The following is a 17564-nucleotide window of genomic DNA, read 5'->3' on the forward strand; positions in this document are numbered from 1 at the left end:
TTACTACTCTACTCTTCTGACAAGCGGATCAGACCAGTTTCTCGGTTGGGGTAGTTCTTCACTTGAGCTAACAGATACACGCCGGGCGTCATCATCAGAAAAGACCTGCGCCAGTCATCAAGTCTTTCATCTTCCCGTCCAGATCACGCTTCACCAGCTCAGATCCTCCAGCCAGCCGGTCCCGCCCTCAAGGTCCTCCTCCTTTTCCTTTCGAGAATTTCCTACTCTTGTCTACATATCGTCTGGGCATGCCATTACGAAGATTTGGGCTCTTCCATTGCTACGAGGTCATTTTGAGCACAATTTAGCATTAGAAAGATGGCTAAGATATGAAAGATCTGCTTGTGCCAGGTAAGGCGATGCAGGATTACAACTTTCACAGTGTATTGACGTGAGGTGGAAAGCCACTCCAAGACATCATTTCAGAGAGGCGGGTTCTTGCTCAGATATATCTCTTCACTTGATCATCTGTCCATTTCCAGAATCTGGAGGCTGATCCGTTTCCGCCTTCAGATTCAGATTTCGTGGCCGCAGCCAAATCCTTTCGAATGGGGTAAATTCGCCCAAGGGGATGACTAGAACGTCCTGGTCAGTCCTTTCATGGACAGCTCGAAGATGACACTTACCCCAACTCCCCGTTTTTTCCAAAGTCACCTATAGGGACAGGCCAGCGTAAAGCTCGGTGTAAACACCCATGACCGAAGGATACATGAGGTACTTGGTCATCAATTTGCAGATGAGGCTGGTTTGTTCCCTATAAAGGTCTGAAGCAAGGTTTCCTGGATTCAGGGGAATACTGACAACTCCATCGGCTCGATAGTGCTTGGCAAACTCTACCCCATGAAGCCAGTTTCCGGTTTTGCTTACGGCATATTTGTACATGGGGGATTGGTGGTCGGTGAGCTCAGGGGCGGCAGCCTCGTCAATGGCAATGGTTTTGCCAGGCTTTTACCATCCAAACCAACAACTTATCGTCGTCGCCGTAAATGAAGTGGTACGTGTTGATGCAAAGATTGGATCCATCCTGGTCATCGCGACACAATCTACGACAACGACAACGTGTTCGTTCACCCTTATCGAGCCCATGGATGCAACTATGCCTCGACAGGTCCCGAGGACCGGTGTCACTGTCACTGTCACCTCCCATCCTTTCCTGGCTTAGCTGGCGACTTCTAGCGACGTTCAAAGCGTCCCTGACGAGATGAGGCTGACATATCAGAAACAGAAACAGAAACAGAAACGACCAGAGTAGAACAACTGGATCTACAGCTATCTAGCAAGTCGTGCGGAGTTCACGCCTTTTCCGCCCCAGCAGTCTCCGTCTCTACAGCTCCTTCTGCCAGCTGATACTTTGGGATTTTCTCTCCAGCACGCCACTTGTACTTACTTCCCGGATGGTCTTCAGGCAGCCTCTTCGTCCCGATATAGGCTTCTCTGGCGGTGGCGCCCTCCTTCTCCACCTTGGTCCGGAACAGTCCGCGGCGCTGCAACTCAGGGATTAGATAGTCGATGATGTCCTCGAAAGAGCCCGGGTTGGTGATATGGGCGAGATTGAATCCATCGACGCCGGTGATGTCCCTCCATCTCTCCAGTTCGTCGGCCACGGTGGTGGCACTGCCGATCAGCTTGGTCTGAGTGCCACCGATGGCCAGGTACTCGACGATGCGTCGTTTGGTCCAGGGAAGGTTGTCTGTCCCAGGCACGGTGCTAGCCCACCGCCGAACGAGGCTGGAAACGTTGGGTGATGCACTGAGCGAGAAGTCTTCGTCGTCAGGGTACCCCGACAGGTCGATGCCCGTCCACCCCCCGAATAGTGCCAATGTCCCCTCGGTGTCGGCGTACTTGTAATACTCGTCGCGTTTGGCGAACGCCTCTTCATCGGTTGCGGCCACAATCACCGTGATTCCGAGGATCACTTTGATGTGATTGGGGTCTCGGCCCTCTCTCTGGGCCACTTGACGGATGTTGTCGACCGTCACCTTGACCTTCTCAGGCGTTTGTCCCCCGATGAAAATGGCTTCTCCGTGCTTCCCTCCAAAGTTGTTTCCAGCCTCCGAGACACCAGCCTGGAACAAGAAGGGAGTCCGCTGCGGAGATGGCTCGACAAAGTGGGGGCCAGGCACCTCGAAATACTTCCCCTTATGGTGGATTTGTCGCACCGCATCGCTGGCGATATAAATCCCTTTTTCGCGATCGGCCAGAACCGCGTCGTCACGGAAGCTTCCTTCCCAGAGCTTGTAGAGGACCTCTAGATACTCGTGGGCAATGGCATAGCGCTCATCGTGCGGGATCTGTTCTTTTAGCCCATGGTTCCGAGCCGCACTGTCGAGATACGACGTGACAATATTCCAGGCGAAACGACCCTCGGCGAGGTGATCGACGGTAGAGAGCCGACGGGCGAGGGCATAGGGTTTTTCATATGTCAAGCTGGCCGTGACCCCGAAGATCAGATTCTTGGTGACCGCAGCCATGGCCGGGACCAAGTATAGAGGGTCATTGACCGGGTACTGCGCCCCGGAGGACAAGGACGGAACCACGTTTGCAGGGCCCTTGTACACATCATACGGGCCCAGGGTGTCGGCGATGAACATGGCGTGGAACCCAGCCTTGTCGAGCAACTGGGCCAAGTCGGTCCAGAACGACAGTTTGGTGTATTGGTCGGTCTTGTTCCGCGGGTGTCGCCACTGTCCAGCTGCCAGGTGGCCGGGAGCATTCATCAGGAAGGCGTTCAAGATGAACTGCTTCTTGCCATTGCCATTGACATCCCCATTGGTGGGCGGAGCAGTACTGTTGCTGTTGCCCTCGGCCATTGTTTTGTGTGCTGTGTGCACCTGGTGATGCCTATGCCTTTGCCTTTATTTTCTTTGCCTTTCCTTTCTTTTTCCCCCGAGATCAACAGCCGACGACACCCGTTTTAAGTCTTTCCTCGGGACCCAGAGACCATGGTGGCTCGAGAGGGCTAGATGGGACGTAGCCAAGCACCTCGGCCAGTGAGCCTTTCCCGACGCAAATTCGGCTGCGGTGGGTCGATGTCGCCATTCTCCTCCAGGTTTCGTGCTGTTGTTCTCAACACAGCATTGCCCACTGTCGTGATATGGAGCGTGCCGCCTTATCATCGGCCAGCTGATCAATCAGAAGGAGGCGCGTGAATCCCGCGCCAATAGGCGGGCAACCGACGGAGCCAGGTTGACGGGTTCGCAGCTGCGCATTTGAAAGAAGAGAAGAAGAGGTGGGAGAACGGGGTCTGGCTCTCTCAAAAGTACATACCAGTCAGTGTCTGGTGAAGTGTGGGCACGCCCGGACTCACTGTCCTCGAATCACCCATCGCATCCTCTATGACCGGGGCCTCCACGGTGGAGAGAGCTTGTCGACCGCCTCCGCGCCAACAGTCTTGTTTGGCCGGCCGATGTTATTCGCAACATGTGTATCGTCGCACGCGATGCCCGCCAAGCTGGCCATCTCATTTAGACCTGGCAACAAGCATGCCGGGCGGCCGTTTTGATGCTTGATCATCAAGTCTAGTCTCGGTGATGAGCTGGTGGGAGCCGGTGGAGCGGATTGTCAGCCAGGGGTTGCCATGTTTTCTGGTCAGTGGTCAGTGGTCACTTTTCTCGCTCAAGCCGATCTCACGCAATTTTGGACCGGTCGTGCGTGATTTCCGAAGGATCTAGCCACCAAATGCGAGTAGATGAGAAAAAACCAATGCACGACAAACGAGGAGCCGGGGAGGCAAGGCTCTTGTCGAGAGACATATATGCGATGGCAAGCCCACAAGAAATCACAGACTGGACCCCGCGATCGAGCAGAGCCTTAGTCCATCCCTCCCACTGCAACTTTCTCCTCAGGCAAACACCGTCCTAAGACCTAGGATGTCCGGCCTTAGCTTAGGTTACTCGGGCGATGCCCTGGTTTCGCAGGGCACAGCGTACGGCCTGATATGCGGACTGGGCGTCGCCTTCTGCGGCGTCATCTTGGTCGCCATCAAGGTCCAGAGGCTCTACCTGGCAGAAGACTCAGGCACCTCTGAGATGTTCATGGTCGCCAACCGATCGGTTGGGACGGGATTGACGGCATCGGCGGTGTTTTCGTCTTGGATGTGGATCAACGAAACAGTCTTCGCCGCGGTGCAGTGCTATCGATTCGGCATATCCATTCCCATGGTAGGTAGTCAGAGTCCTTTACCATCCCAGGTCTCAGGTCCCGTCATACTGACAGTTGATGCCAGTGGTGGGGAGTCGGCCTCTGCTTCCAGATCGCCCTGATGGCCGCGTTGGGCGTGTTGGCCAAAATCCGCGTGCCGTACGCCCATACTTCGCTGGAGATCATCCGACAGCGCTATGGCAAGATCGGACACGTCGTCTTCATCGTCCTCAACCTCTGCAACAACGTCTTCGGATGTGCCTCCATGATCTTGACCGGGTCACAAATCATCCACGGCACTTCCGGCATGCACTTCGCCGCCGCAACCATCCTGATTCCTCTGGGAGGTAAGCATTGAGCATTGAGCATTGAGCAGAGAGCAGACCTCGCTCGCTGGGGAGTCACAGTATGAACTGACCGACATGCTCCCAGTGGTCCTGTACACCGCAATCGGTGGGCTCAAAGCCACCTTCCTCACCGATTTCCTCCACACTACCGTCGCTCTCATCCTCATCATATATGTAAGCACATCCTTCCCTCGCGAGGGCCCATCCAATATCGATGACTAGGACCGCCCAGACGCAAAGCTACTAGTATCCGGATGTGAATGTCTGGTTCTATCAGTTGAGGAATAACAATACTGACTGTATGTGTTCCTCCTAGTTCACCCTCGCCACCCTCACCAACAAACATGTGGGAGGCCTATATGGCCTGTATGATAAGATTCAGGCCACCGCCGCGGCGAACTATGTCCCTGGCAACTACAAGGGATCGCTCCTCACGTTCAAATCGAAGCAAGGCATCATCTTCTCCCTGCTCATCAAGTTTGGAAACTTGGCTCTCGTGGTGATGGTGAGAGCCCCCAAGATGTTTTCTAACTGAAACGGCCGCCGTGGCTAACTGGAAGTGCGTCTAGGATACTGCCTTCTGGCAGAAGTCCTTTGCTACCGAGGTCGACGCGACCGTGCCGGGCTACAATCTGGCCGCCCTGGCCATCTTCGGCATTCCATGGGGTCTGGGGACAGTCATTGGCTTGACCGCGCGAGCCCTGCATCAAACACCCATCTGGCCCACGTATCCTGCTCCGCTCACGGCGGGAGAGGTCAGCTCCGGGTTGGTCATGCCGTACGTGCTCAAGGCCCTGGTGGGAAACAGCGGGTTGATTGCCTTTTTTGTGCTGTTGTTCATGGCCCTGACCAGCACGATTTCGTCGTCCATGATCGCCGTCAGCAGCATCCTGTCCTTCGACATCTACAAGACTTACGTCAACCCCAAGGTGACGGATAAGAGGCTGGTGCACATCAGCCATCTGGCCGTCATTGCCCATGCCGTCTTCATCGTCGCCATCTCGCTGGCTCTCAACTACGGGGGCGCCGACATGACGTGGATCGGCTATTTCCGGCCCATCCTCGCGTGTCCTGGCATTTTCCCCTTGATTTTCAGCTTGACCTGGCGTGGTCAGACGCGGTATGCCGCCATCTTGTCTCCCATCCTGGGATTCATCACCGGGATCATCTGCTGGCTGGTTTCGACCAAAACCATGTACGGCCATATCAATCTCTTCACCACGGAACAAGGCTATCCCTCCTTGTACGGCGCCTGCGGCTCCCTGTTCTCCCCGGCCATCTACTCCGTCTTGATCTCGCTCTATCGCCCATACCAGTTCGATTGGCGCGAGTTCCTCCGCGTCGAACTCCTGGAAGAAGTCAAGTTGGCCGACACTCCGGCCAGCGAGTCCGACGACGAAAGTAGTTCGCAGCCGGAGCCGGAACGCAAATCCGTCCACGAGTCCGTCCATCCGGTCCATGGACTGACCCCGATCGAGAGGGCTGTCCTCCGCGACCCTGAACACATCGCAGCCCATGAGGAGAAGTCCACCACCGTTTCTGCCACCGCCGTCCCGTCCTCCTCCGCCTTGGAAGTCAGCCTCGACGATATCAAACATCCCTTCGACGACGAAACATTGCGTCAGCTCCACCGATGGCATAAGATCGCCTGGATCTTCTTCGCCTTCATCGTCCTGGTCACTTTCGTGGCCTGGCCCATGCCACTATATCGAAACTACATCTTCACCAAATCTTTCTTCTCCGGCTGGACGACCGTGGCCATCACCTGGACCTTCTTCGCCTTCTTCGCCGTCGTCGTCTTCCCGCTCTATGACGGCCGCCATGCGATTGCGAAAGGCACGCGCGGTGTCTGGAAGGCTATCAGCAGTTGGCTGGTTAGAGGCAAGAAATGAGCACTTCAGCATCTGTGGTGTGAAGTAGGCTGTCGCAAAGCAGCGAGGCTAGAAACCAGAATCTAGATATAGATATAGATCGCCTTCTTTTGCGCTCAGGATATGTGCCAGGAGCCCAGGACATAGACATAGAGAAGACATAGATCAGCAAAAAGGAGACCACATGGAAAATAGAAGACCATCCAATATTCCTCTTTTCCCAGGGAAACGCGAGCTCATCGCGAATTTTCCTGTCTTGTAAACGGACAAGTCCTGACCACCCAAACTGCCGGTGCGTACTGTACGAAATCTCGGTCCAGCGCCACGTGGTTTTCATTTTCGATACAGGGTTTCTTTTTGTGCCTCGGTAGACTCCCCTGTTTCTCCACATTCCGTTCATTTTGGCGTCAAGTTGGAATGTCGATTTGTCCCTTCGACGTCTCGTTAGACTTCCGCTTTCGAGCCCACAGTTTGTCAAACGTAAGATGTCCTCTTCCAGAACTATGGCCTTGTGCCCAAACTGCCCCCTGAACCGTGGCTGCGACGCTTTCCAGATCCAACAGCGCTGACTGACTGACCGACTGACCGAGGACCTTTGAGTCGGGCGTTCGACAAGGGCGGCTCGGATCTCGCCAGCGGCCTCGGTTGAGCGAGCTTGATTCAACGTGCGGTATAGACAACAATAATAACGAGAACAGCAGTGACAGGTCAAACCAAACACCGTGACCCTAATCAGATAGATCCAGACAGGTCAGATTCGGAAAGGAAAGGTAAGGGAACTCGGCTGCGGAGGAAAGCTGGAGCTTGGTGGCGACGGTAGCGGTAGCGGTAGACCGCACAAGGAGCCCAGCAGGGTTGGGAACAGATCGACGAGGTGCTATAGATTGAACAGGTCAGATAGATTCTTGACAGTAACAGCTGAGGCTCTGAGACTGTCGTCAGGCGTGTTGAAGAGACAAACGGGTGTGCTGAAGTGACAAAAGTAGCGCAGGCTGGACTACTGTCCCTACTTACAAGTCCCTACCTAGCTAGCTAGCTATCGAGGGCCGGTCTAGGTGCGTGCGTGCATGCGTGTCGTTGACTGGTGACCGGACTGTAAATAAAACAGTTGGAGAGAGATTCTGATTGATTTTTGACCTGGATAGGAATAGAAAGATAGCTGAGGTAAATCAGAAATATCTGGAGATCGTGCAGAAGAAGTCGAGGTCGAAGTCGCACTCGAAGTCGATGATGGCTCTGGTCGTCGTGGTGGAGGGTTGGAGGGTTGGGAATAGAGCGTAAGGTGGTGATCAGTGCCAGCACAGCAGAGACGGAAGCACAGCAGAGACGAAAGCGCAGCTTCTGAAGGCAATGAATGCCTGGGGATCATGTAGAGAACTTGCTCTAGACACAGAGCTACCCGCCAGTCGTGGCGAAGGGCTAGGGGAACTTCATTTAGGCACGGTGCCGCCTGTCTGCAGTCCCTAGCAACGATTTTTGACTTACCTGACCTCATGGTGAAGCCTGCACGGCATTGCTGCTCGCTCCCTACCTGCAGTGACATGTTTGCACACATGGTGACCCTCTAGAGTCAGGCTTGTTACCTAAGGCTGAGGCCCGAGCTATCACATCCCGGCTACGAGATGCAGGCCTTAGGCTATCATCGTCCAACAGCAATTGAGATGAATATTCTTGACATTGCAGTATGTACTGTGTAATGATGTAGTTTCGAAATGGCCTCCCCTGTCCAATGCTCGTCAACTGCTGTTCTGGTCTTGGGCATCTTCCATCTTCCATCTTCGTCCGTGTGTGTGCTCCAGACTCGTCATCCACGTCAGACTGTACTCTGCCTACTTTCTTTCTTAGGTGCCTGGTTTGACACTCATCAATCTTGACTCAAACGTGGCTGCCACCCCTGTCCAAAGAATCCATAGCTTTCGTCAAATCGTGCAAAATGAACTCAAAATCGTCATAAAATGGTTCGCATGACCAACCCCTCCCAGTTCGCACAAGGCAAACAAGGAATCCACCGATCTAGCGTGCTCCGTGCTCAAGAAAGTACCCGCAGCTGTATTTTTTGAAGGCCAAAGTTAGTTTGAGAGCTCGCCACCGCTACGGGCCTGCATTCAGGCCAAGTGATTCCACCGGCTGGCGGTGATCGGTGACAATGTCGATGCCTAGCGTCGCCTCCTCACTCCAGAATTGCACTGCAACCCGTGCACAGCCTAACGAGAGAAGAAATGGCCGATCAGTTCCAGTTACGCGCCTCTGCACTCTGGTCGGCATCTCGGGCTCTCCTTTCTGCTTCAGAGCCAGAGTTGAGCAACTGATTCTGGGTCTGCTTTTTTTGGCTTGAGAGTTGGGAAGAAAGTTTTCCACCAGTCCTATTCGCTCTCGCCGCTCGTTCCTGAGACATGGAGAAGTTAGTTCGTGCTCGTGAAATACGTCGATGCACAGTACAGGATCACGTGGTCCAAGTCATGGAAATCCTTTGCTTCACGGGCTAGAGTCATCGTGAAGACCGGCAGCTTTCAAAGGAAAGTACTGTCTTCAGTCCTGGCTTACCTCGGCTGCTCTTGCTGCGGCGCTTCTCGCATCGTCCGCAGCAGAGGCACTCTCTGGTCCCCCGAGAGTGCGGCCAGGCGTGGTGGCAGTCAGCTTCTGGGGGAGAGGCGCTGTAGCAGACTTGGTCTGAGCTTGGGGACTCGCACTCGTCCCCAGTGTTCTCCCGGGGGTGGAAAAGCTATCAGGCTTGTTGGCCGACTTCGAACAGATGTTTCCCATGGCCGATGGCCGTTTGGCGGGGCGGACTGGCGGGGCGGGGTCTGGTCAGCGATAGAGCTTGGCTCAGCGAATGTGCAGGCCAGCCAGGGGCGGACGCGGCTTGCAGATTGCGGATTGCAGTCGAATGGTTTTGCCGATGTCCGAGAATTCCAGGCTACGGCGAGGCTACGGCGTGGCGGCGAGTGTGTAGTGTGAGTGTGTGCTACTTGAAGCTGAGCTGTGGCGAGCGATTCCGTCGAGTTCGAGGCTGCTTGGCAGCTGCGCCCGAGAAGTACGGCACCTATACGGAGTACTGTGGAGTACTACGGAGGAGCAGTAACCAGCACCCTTGTCACCCCTGGCATCCGCCCTTTCCCCATTCGTCACCCACGGTCCGTCAAACACGTGCATGTGCAAGCACAGCAAGGCTGCGACCTAATTTCGACATCACGGGACACGACTCTCATGCTCCGACGCGCTCATCGTCCCCCCAGACACGCGCTTTCCTCCCGGGCCGCCTCAGTAACGTGTCAGGGCAGGTGCGCAGTAATTCTCGAGGCGGTGCATTGAGGCTTTCCTCTTTTTTCCTCTTTCTGCAGCAGTTGTACCAAATTGGCGACGCAGTTAGTGCCAACAACCACTGGGGAATGGACTCACGGTGGCCGTCCCCAGCCCTGTATACAGGGTGCGGCCATGAGATCAAACTTTGCTAACCAACAGTTTGACTCCTCCGGTGAACCTATCCTCCTCCTCTCGGTCTCCTGTCTCCTCTACCAAACCATGGCAGGTCGATCGGCCTCTTCACGCGAGCCAGGCTCGTTCAAAGCCGACCAGGTTTGGAGTGGATCTCATTTCAACCGGCCATGTTACCTCATATTCCCGTCAATTTGGCTTTTGAGCCTCGAGGATGCGTGGAGTTGGAGTGCCCACAGTCTGTTTGGTTGTCGATCCTGAGGTGCCCCTTTTGGGGGCTTCGTGGTAAGAGACGAGACCGCTCAGACATGGGTCGTCACTACCGACTCATACATGCATACTGTTTCCTCATTCTGCTCTTCAGCCTCAGCATGCTAGAGGCTTTTTTGAAGCAGGGATCGTCAAGCAAGCGGTGACTTTGGTGGAACTCCTCTTGCTCGAGACCCCAAGCTCAGCAGCGTTGCAGAACCCGATCTCTCTATTTGAAAAGCCAAAAATTGTGCTCCATACAACGATGCCACTGCAAGACTCATTGCCCCGCTGGGTGCGAGCCCTACAGGAAAGTATAGCCTTGTGTACCACAAGCTCCCGATGTCTCAACGCTTACTTTCCGACGTCCTCTTCCGTTTCAAAGATTTCCCTTGCAAATGTACTCCACTTGTTACATGAAAGGCTCCTTGCACTGCTATCTGCAACCCTTGGGTCAGCAGCCAGGACCATGTCGATCTTTGGCTTCAAAGGCAACCCCGTTGGGCTTTGCGTCCACCTCGAAGTTACTGCTCGATCTCTGTAGGTGTTTGAAGAGCCCTCTCGTTCATCTTCTTCCATCTTTCTCTCCTCTCCTTCATATGATACACACACACACACACACACACACACACACACACACACACACACACACACACACACACACACACACACACACACTCCCACACTCCCACCCACACTCACACTCACACACACACACACACACACCTGACCTCTCTACCTCACTCACACACACACCATCTCTCTACCTCACACAAACCATCTCTCGCAATCTCTTGAGATAGACGTCAGACAGACAACAGCTTCAATCAATCTTTCGAGGTAGGAGGCCACCAGGCACATATACAGAGCTTTATCTTCTATTGAATTTCCACTAAGAGATGAATCAGCGGACGTCAACTCATCATGGGACACGCTTGTCAGACCCACGCTTGTCAGGCCCAGGGGTGCGACAAGGCGTACACCACCACCTCCTCTCTCCGCCACCACGTCCGAGCCCATCACCTGGGCATCAAGCTCACCTGCAAGTACTGCGGGAAGGAGTCGGCGGACCCCTCTGACGCACGCCGGCACCAACTCTCGTGCAAGCAGCGTCCGGCCAACGAGCCGGTCAACCAGTACGTCTGCGCGTGGTGGCCATGCACGCATAAATCCACGCGCAGCGACAACGCTGTGAGGCACATCGGAACATGTGCCTCGAGGCCTGCTTACTGGGTAGGAGACCTCCCTGCGCCTATCAAGGTCCTTGGCCAGGACCAGGTTGGTGGTGTCATGCCTGACATCACCAATCTACAGGTCCTGCCTTTGGCGCAGGGGGGTGATAAGGAGGAGGCGGCGGAGGGGGAGAACGTCCTCCTAGATGATTTTCTGGGAGCACAGGATCTCCCTCCTTTTGGCCTCTCCCTGGAAGAGCAATTTGCTCTTCCACTGTACACCTCGGAGTGGGAGAGCACTCCTTGGGTGTACGGTGATCAGTGGGCACCGCCGGTGGACGGTGTCTCCCAGGAGCCCGTCGTTGGCTTCCATGATTTCAACAATCATGGAGCAGACTTCGAGGTCTTTGCCGGGTTGGCGGACCAATCCGCCGGCCCGCTCCAGGAGGGGATCTGCCCCAAGCAAATCTGGCAAGAGCGATAACTTGTTGAGTACTAGAAGTCCTTACCGGACTTTAAGTACTTCGACACTTGCTGGATGAACTTTGGTAGATCGGGAGCGAGCCTAGCAGCAACTACGGAGAAAGCCATATTGCAGACAATATTCCTGCGACACCGACACAGTCATTACTTCTCCATAGTCCCTGAGCCGACCATCTTCCGGCCGATAGAGCTGTTCCGCGCCGACACCACCTCCGCCACCATCACACTGTCTAGCAGTATCTGAGCCGACCTACGGGCGGCCAACAGAGCTGTTGCTACTCTCCTCGTCGACACATCTCCACCACCATCTCCACCACCACACTCTCCGACAGTATCTGAGCCGACCTACGGGCGGCCGACAGAGCTGCTAATATTCTCCTTCTCAACACCACCTCCGCCACCACTATACTCTCTAGCAGTATCTGAGCCGACCTACGGGCGGCCAACAGAGCTGTTGCTACTCTCCTTGTCGACACCATCTCCACCACTACACTCTCCAGCAGTATCTGAGCCGACCTACGGGCGGCCGACAGAGCTGTTCCTCGTCAACACCACCACCACCATCACCACCACACTCTCTAGCAGTATCTGAGCCGACCTACGGGCGGCCGACAGAGCTGTTGTGCGACAGTAGCACTACATCACTACTACACTACTCTCTGACAGTATTTGAGCTGACCTACGGGCGGCTGACAGAGCCGTCCTCGTCGACACTATCTCCACCACCATCACCACCATCAAACTCTTTAGCAGTATCTGAGCCAACCTTGTTCGGCCAACAGAGCTGTTAGCACACTCCTTGTCGACAGCACCTCCGGAAGGACTAGCAGTTTCCTTGCTCGGAAAGATCGGAAGAATTGCCAACCTGATAGCAAAAACATCAAGCGACCGATTTGTTAGCTTCCTTTCTCTCCTCGTCACTCATCTGAAGTTCAGAACTCTCTCCGTCTTCTTCAAACTTTTCAATTACTTCTTTCTCGACTCCACTCCGTCGACTCCTATTCCTACTCCTAGGGAAGAGCGGCTGGGTGGCTCCCTAGGATATCTTTTCTCCCGGACAGCGACAGCAACATCAACTCTGTCGTCATCAAGATCACCCAGCACGACGTAACCGGCATCAACACAAGTTTCATTTCCTGGCAAGCGGGTGGTAGGGTGGTAGCCAGGATTCTTTCACTAAAGATTGTTGCCATCACGGCACCCTCAGCACTTCAGCATGCACTCCAGCAATTCCATACCAATCTCATGCTCGGCTCTCTGGCCAACAGGGTGGATGGGGAGCCCTGAGAGTCCCTTTCCCTGCCTAACACATTCCTATGGCCTAAATTAGGCCTACCTGAGTCTCTCAATGTCCAACTAGGCGCTTTCTCTTGTTCGCTACGCCTGACCGACTACCATCCAGGCTTGCCTGGACGCTCACCAGTTCCACCTCTCTTGCGCTAGTCCGACAACATCTTCGCGGCGTCGTGTCCCTTCCTACTTCCCATTAACGTCGCCACTGCTTGGATTACATCCTAAGAAAGTGTATGGGAGGTTGCATCGGCCAACAACTCGCCTTCAACTCACGTTATCACCAGCATCTTACTATCAACGTTCCGGAATCGTCAGCGTCAGCGTCAGCGTCAGCGTCAGCATCATCCGCAGCAGCAGCAGCATCATCATCATCATCAGCGTCATCGACCATTAGTCCCGACCTTTTCTTCCTGGGCAAGAGGGTGGGTGGGAGGTGCTCAGGAAGCCTTTACAGCATTATTACCACCTTCAAAGCAGTCAGTACTATAATTTCCTCGGTACCAATAACATACCTGGGCGTCAACACATCATTGTCGTTACCAACTCCAAATCGAATATTCCTTCCTGAGCAAGTGGGTGGGTGGGTGGTGTTCAGGAAGATGTTGCCTTTTTACTCACTCTTACTGTGTAAGTAAGGTTGCCTTGTTGTTTTTACCTCCTCCTCCTCCTCCTCCTCCTTCATATCTGACTGCCGCTGACATATCTCAGATCACCAAAATCTCTTTTCCAACGTCATTTCCTGGGCAAGTGGGTGGTTGGGTGGCGCCCAGGAAGTCTTTGCGATTCAACCATTACCATAGTAAGTACACCAACCTGGTTCCATGCTATTAGAAGCTCACTGTCACTAACTCATATCAGATCATTGACACTTCACCACAAGCATCCATTTCGTGAGCAAGTGGGAGGGTGCGTGGTGCTCAGAAACCCCGTCCCAGCGGATCATTGTTAGGCAGTACCACACCAACAGTGCTTTGCAGGGAATGCTTTGTCGCAGACCTTTGCCGACGCCATCTCACCAGCAGTATTTTACTCAACCTTACCGGCTGCAACATCCCACTCCACACATTCTTTCCTATGCAGAGGGTTGCAGCGCGGCGCCCAGGAACTTCCTTGCCTTTTCCCATTTGTCATCGGCATCTCTCAATCCATATCCTGTTCTCTCTTTCCACCACCCCCTAAGCTTGGGAAAGAGAAGATATGAATGTCTCAATCGAAACTCGCTTGCCTAACCTGGCCATTCCATGGATTATCTTTTTCCGTGCTCACCAGGCTCGATTATTTGGAAGACTCGCTGCCGACCTCAGAAGTCTTGATCACCATTACCATGACCCAGGTCCTCCCGGGGTCTTCAGTAAGTAAGTGTTCATCCACCATCTCTTGAAACGGTCTCTAACGTTCAAATTGCATAGGCATCTTCTCAATCCACACGCAGGCTTACCCGACTCCTGGAAAGATGAGTGCCAATCCTGTGAATGGCTCAGCTATATTCTCATCAAGCTAACTTATATGGAGCAAGTTCTCGTCTCGACCCATTCCGGATGGAGTTGTCTTTACCGGGTGCTATATGGAATTGATCGGCCGCCCTTTGCCAACGCAAATGCGAGAGAGAAATGCCAGTACTCGGTACCTAGAGACGATTTGTAGGTAGAAACTTGAGTCTATAGGAATACGTCGAGAGTTCAAAGTGTGCCTTCTTTTGACGTCTAGAAATGACGGCCTTCATTGTATCTAGTACACATGGACAATCTATCTTTGTGGGCATGGGTTTTTACTTTCTATGCCATTGGGACCAAAGTTTCAAGAGTTGTGATAATTAAACGATCTCCTGTTTATTGCTCTGTCTTTTTAACCACGCCCTTATTGGCGACAAAGGCTTCGAGAGTGGCAATGGCTGACCACAGTCGGTTCTGGGCCTCGGGAAACACCAACGACCTCTTGCCGTAGAAGACCTCGTCGCTCACTTCCTCCGGGTGTCTAGGCAGACAATGCATGAAGCGCCAGTCCTCGGCGGCGCGGCCCCTTCGAGCCAACTCTTCCGTGACCTGGTACCCCTTGAAGGCCTCCAGTCGCTTGGTCTTCTCGTCCTCCTGGCCCATGGAGATCCACGTGTCGGTGACGATGACGTTGGCGCCCTTGACCGCCTCTTCCGGGGAGTTCGTCTCGAACAAGGAACCCGGCCCGGCAGCGTCGATTTCCCGCTTGATCTTGTCGGGCATGCCGTATCCCTCAGGGGTGGCCACGGCCATGTCGATGCCTAGCTTACGCGCGCCAATGCACATGTCGAATAAGACGTTGTTGGCGTCGCCTACCCATGCGATCTTCAGGCCCTTCAGCTTCTCGGCCGGCGTGGAGAAGGTCTGGGTCAACGTGGCAAAGTCCGCAATGATCTGCATGGGATGGTATGTGTCGCAGAGCGCGTTAATCACCGGCACCGACGAGTCTTTGGCCAGATTGGCTATATCCGAATGCGGGCCGACTCGCGCCACAATGCCGTTCACCATGCTCGAAATCACCACCGACGTGTCGTACAAGGACTCGTTGACTCCCAGCTGGATGTCGTTTTTCCCCAGAAACATTGGGTGTCCGCCCATGGCCACCACCGCGCTTTCGGTCGACACTCGCGTCCGCGTCGACAGTTTGGAGAACAGTAGGGCGATGGTCTTGTTCGAGAGGGCGTTACGCAGGGGCCATGTCGGGGGTAGTTGCGAGTTCTTGTGCGTCGTGGCATTGTTAACGAGCGTCGTCAGCTCGGTCGGCGTTAGATTGGAGATGGACAGGAAATGTCGAGGGGAAGACGAAGAGGAGCCGGAGCTGGTCGACAGACACCGAGTGTGCTGTAGGGGACGGAAGATGGAGCGCAGAGACGCTGACGCCATTGCGAAACTGGAGCTGGAGGGAGAGGGAGATGGAGATGGACTTTGGTGAGTGTCTAGTCTATATTATGTCGAAGCTGGAGGATTTGAACTGGCTGTGGGCTGTGGGCTGTGAGCTGTGGTGGTCGACAGAGGGCCAGGCACCATCGCCAGCGATGTTGCCCCTGATAATCGGCGGAGATGGGCAGATTTGGTGCAAAGGAGGGAAAATTTGTTCTGCGCGGTGAGAGGAATTGTTTCTTTTTTTTTCTTTGATGGCGGGGAAGCGCGTGCATTGGATGATGCTCGCTCAGTAGAGTCAGACTACGTTGGCAACTGGCAGCTTGGGCTCGGGCTTGACTCATCTCGCTTTCCGCGCCCAACCGTTCGACGTCAGTCGTGGATACAGTACCACGGTAGGAGTACATACTCCGTACAGTGTACAGTACGGAGCACAGTACCTTTATAATTCATTCCCTCCCCATCCATCTCCATCTCCATCTCCATCAAGGCGGCAGAGTATGGAGTACATACCTGGTACCTCCTAGGTGACAACTCCTGTAATGGCCACAGCCACAGCTCTCCTCCTCGACCGACATGTCCTGCTACTTGATGGTGGACTGGGCACCACGCTCGAAGACGAACATGGAGCACAATTCTCTACCCAGACACCGTTGTGGTCCTCTCATCTCCTAGTGGAAAATCCCGCTCTACTTCAGACGGTCCAACAGGATTTCGCCAATGCCGGCGCCGACATTCTCCTCACTGCCACATATCAGGCCAGCTTTCAAGGGTTCAAGAAGACGAAGGTAAAGACGAAGGCGAAGGCGTTGAGCGATGACGGGATCGACGCAGCAGAGGCAACCAAGTATATGCTCTCCGCTATCACCATCGCTCGCAATGCGTTCAGTGGACGACCGGGTCTGGTGGCACTGAGTCTGGGGGCATATGGCGCTACGATGGTGCCCAGCACCGAATACAGTGGCGAGTATGGGGCCCTGGAGCAAAATGATCTATTCCAGTTTCACATGGAACGCCTGTCCGCCTTTACACACAGTGAAGCATGGGCGGATGTCGATCTCGTTGCCTTCGAGACTCTGCCCAGGATCGACGAGGTCAGGGCGGCAAGACAGGTTATGCGGGCCATCGCTTCTACTGACAAGCAGTATTGGATCTCATGTGTCTTCCCTAACGACGATGACAGATTACCTGATGGGACGGAGATTGAGGAGCTCGTGACCGCCATGCTCGACGGCGGACGCAAGCCACTCGCCATCGGCTTCAACTGTACCAAGATCCATAAGGTCACAGGATTGGTTCGGAGGTTCGAGGACGCCGCCCAGGCCTTGTCGATGGAGTTGCCCAGACTGTTCATCTACCCGGATGGGGCTGGAGACAAGGTCTACGACACTCAGTTGCAGCGGTGGGTGGGTGACGATAGAGGCACCAAGCCCTGGGACCAACAGGTCTTTGAGATTGTGAGAGAGATAAGACACGGAGGCGCATGGAAGGGCATCATCGTCGGTGGCTGTTGTAAGACAACACCAGGGCACATCACAAAACTAAGGAAGAGACTGGACGAGCTGGAAGAAACGGAGTGAAGTGGCCCGCTAGATTGGATACCTACTTCAGACCCCTTAGGCGCTCTTAGCACTTTGACAACCCCGCATTGGCCCCGAAGCTGCATCCAGTCCCCTATCTAAGGTGCCTGGTATGTGCCTG

At 54.3% G+C, this 17564-nt stretch overlaps 7 protein-coding genes across 7 annotated transcripts; 3 read left to right on the forward strand and 4 right to left on the reverse strand.

Annotated features, from left to right (window-relative positions):
- Positions 1-654: 654 nt before the first annotated feature.
- A1O3_05752 (uncharacterized protein) lies at positions 655-882 on the reverse strand (the record flags this gene model as incomplete). Its single annotated transcript, XM_007735872.1, has 1 exon — positions 655-882. One exon carries the CDS (start codon positions 880-882, stop codon positions 655-657), a length of 228 nt encoding a protein of 75 aa, XP_007734062.1.
- Positions 883-1292: 410 nt separating this feature from the next.
- A1O3_05753 (uncharacterized protein) lies at positions 1293-2810 on the reverse strand (the record flags this gene model as incomplete). Its single annotated transcript, XM_007735873.1, has 1 exon — positions 1293-2810. The coding sequence occupies one exon, from the start codon at positions 2808-2810 to the stop codon at positions 1293-1295; it is 1518 nt and encodes a 505-aa protein (XP_007734063.1).
- Positions 2811-3869: 1059 nt separating this feature from the next.
- A1O3_05754 (uncharacterized protein) lies at positions 3870-6379 on the forward strand (the record flags this gene model as incomplete). The annotated part of the gene is made up of 5 exons (XM_007735874.1): positions 3870-4160; positions 4226-4487; positions 4573-4661; positions 4804-4992; positions 5057-6379. 5 exons carry the CDS (start codon positions 3870-3872, stop codon positions 6377-6379), a joined length of 2154 nt encoding a protein of 717 aa, XP_007734064.1.
- Positions 6380-8585: 2206 nt separating this feature from the next.
- A1O3_05755 (uncharacterized protein) lies at positions 8586-9121 on the reverse strand (the record flags this gene model as incomplete). Its single annotated transcript, XM_007735875.1, has 2 exons — positions 8586-8744; positions 8903-9121. 2 exons carry the CDS (start codon positions 9119-9121, stop codon positions 8586-8588), a joined length of 378 nt encoding a protein of 125 aa, XP_007734065.1.
- Positions 9122-10966: 1845 nt separating this feature from the next.
- Positions 10967-11698, forward strand: A1O3_05756 (uncharacterized protein; the record flags this gene model as incomplete). The annotated part of the gene is made up of 1 exon (XM_007735876.1): positions 10967-11698. One exon carries the CDS (start codon positions 10967-10969, stop codon positions 11696-11698), a length of 732 nt encoding a protein of 243 aa, XP_007734066.1.
- A 3121-nt stretch (positions 11699-14819) lies between these two features.
- Positions 14820-15866, reverse strand: A1O3_05757 (ornithine carbamoyltransferase, mitochondrial; the record flags this gene model as incomplete). The annotated part of the gene is made up of 1 exon (XM_007735877.1): positions 14820-15866. The coding sequence occupies one exon, from the start codon at positions 15864-15866 to the stop codon at positions 14820-14822; it is 1047 nt and encodes a 348-aa protein (XP_007734067.1).
- Positions 15867-16405: 539 nt separating this feature from the next.
- A1O3_05758 (uncharacterized protein) lies at positions 16406-17443 on the forward strand (the record flags this gene model as incomplete). Its single annotated transcript, XM_007735878.1, has 1 exon — positions 16406-17443. The coding sequence occupies one exon, from the start codon at positions 16406-16408 to the stop codon at positions 17441-17443; it is 1038 nt and encodes a 345-aa protein (XP_007734068.1).
- Positions 17444-17564: the final 121 nt, after the last annotated feature.

The sequence above is a fragment of the Capronia epimyces genome, assembly GCF_000585565.1.
Source record: "Capronia epimyces CBS 606.96 chromosome Unknown aczIQ-supercont1.4, whole genome shotgun sequence".
Lineage (NCBI taxonomy): Eukaryota > Fungi > Ascomycota > Eurotiomycetes > Chaetothyriales > Herpotrichiellaceae > Capronia > Capronia epimyces.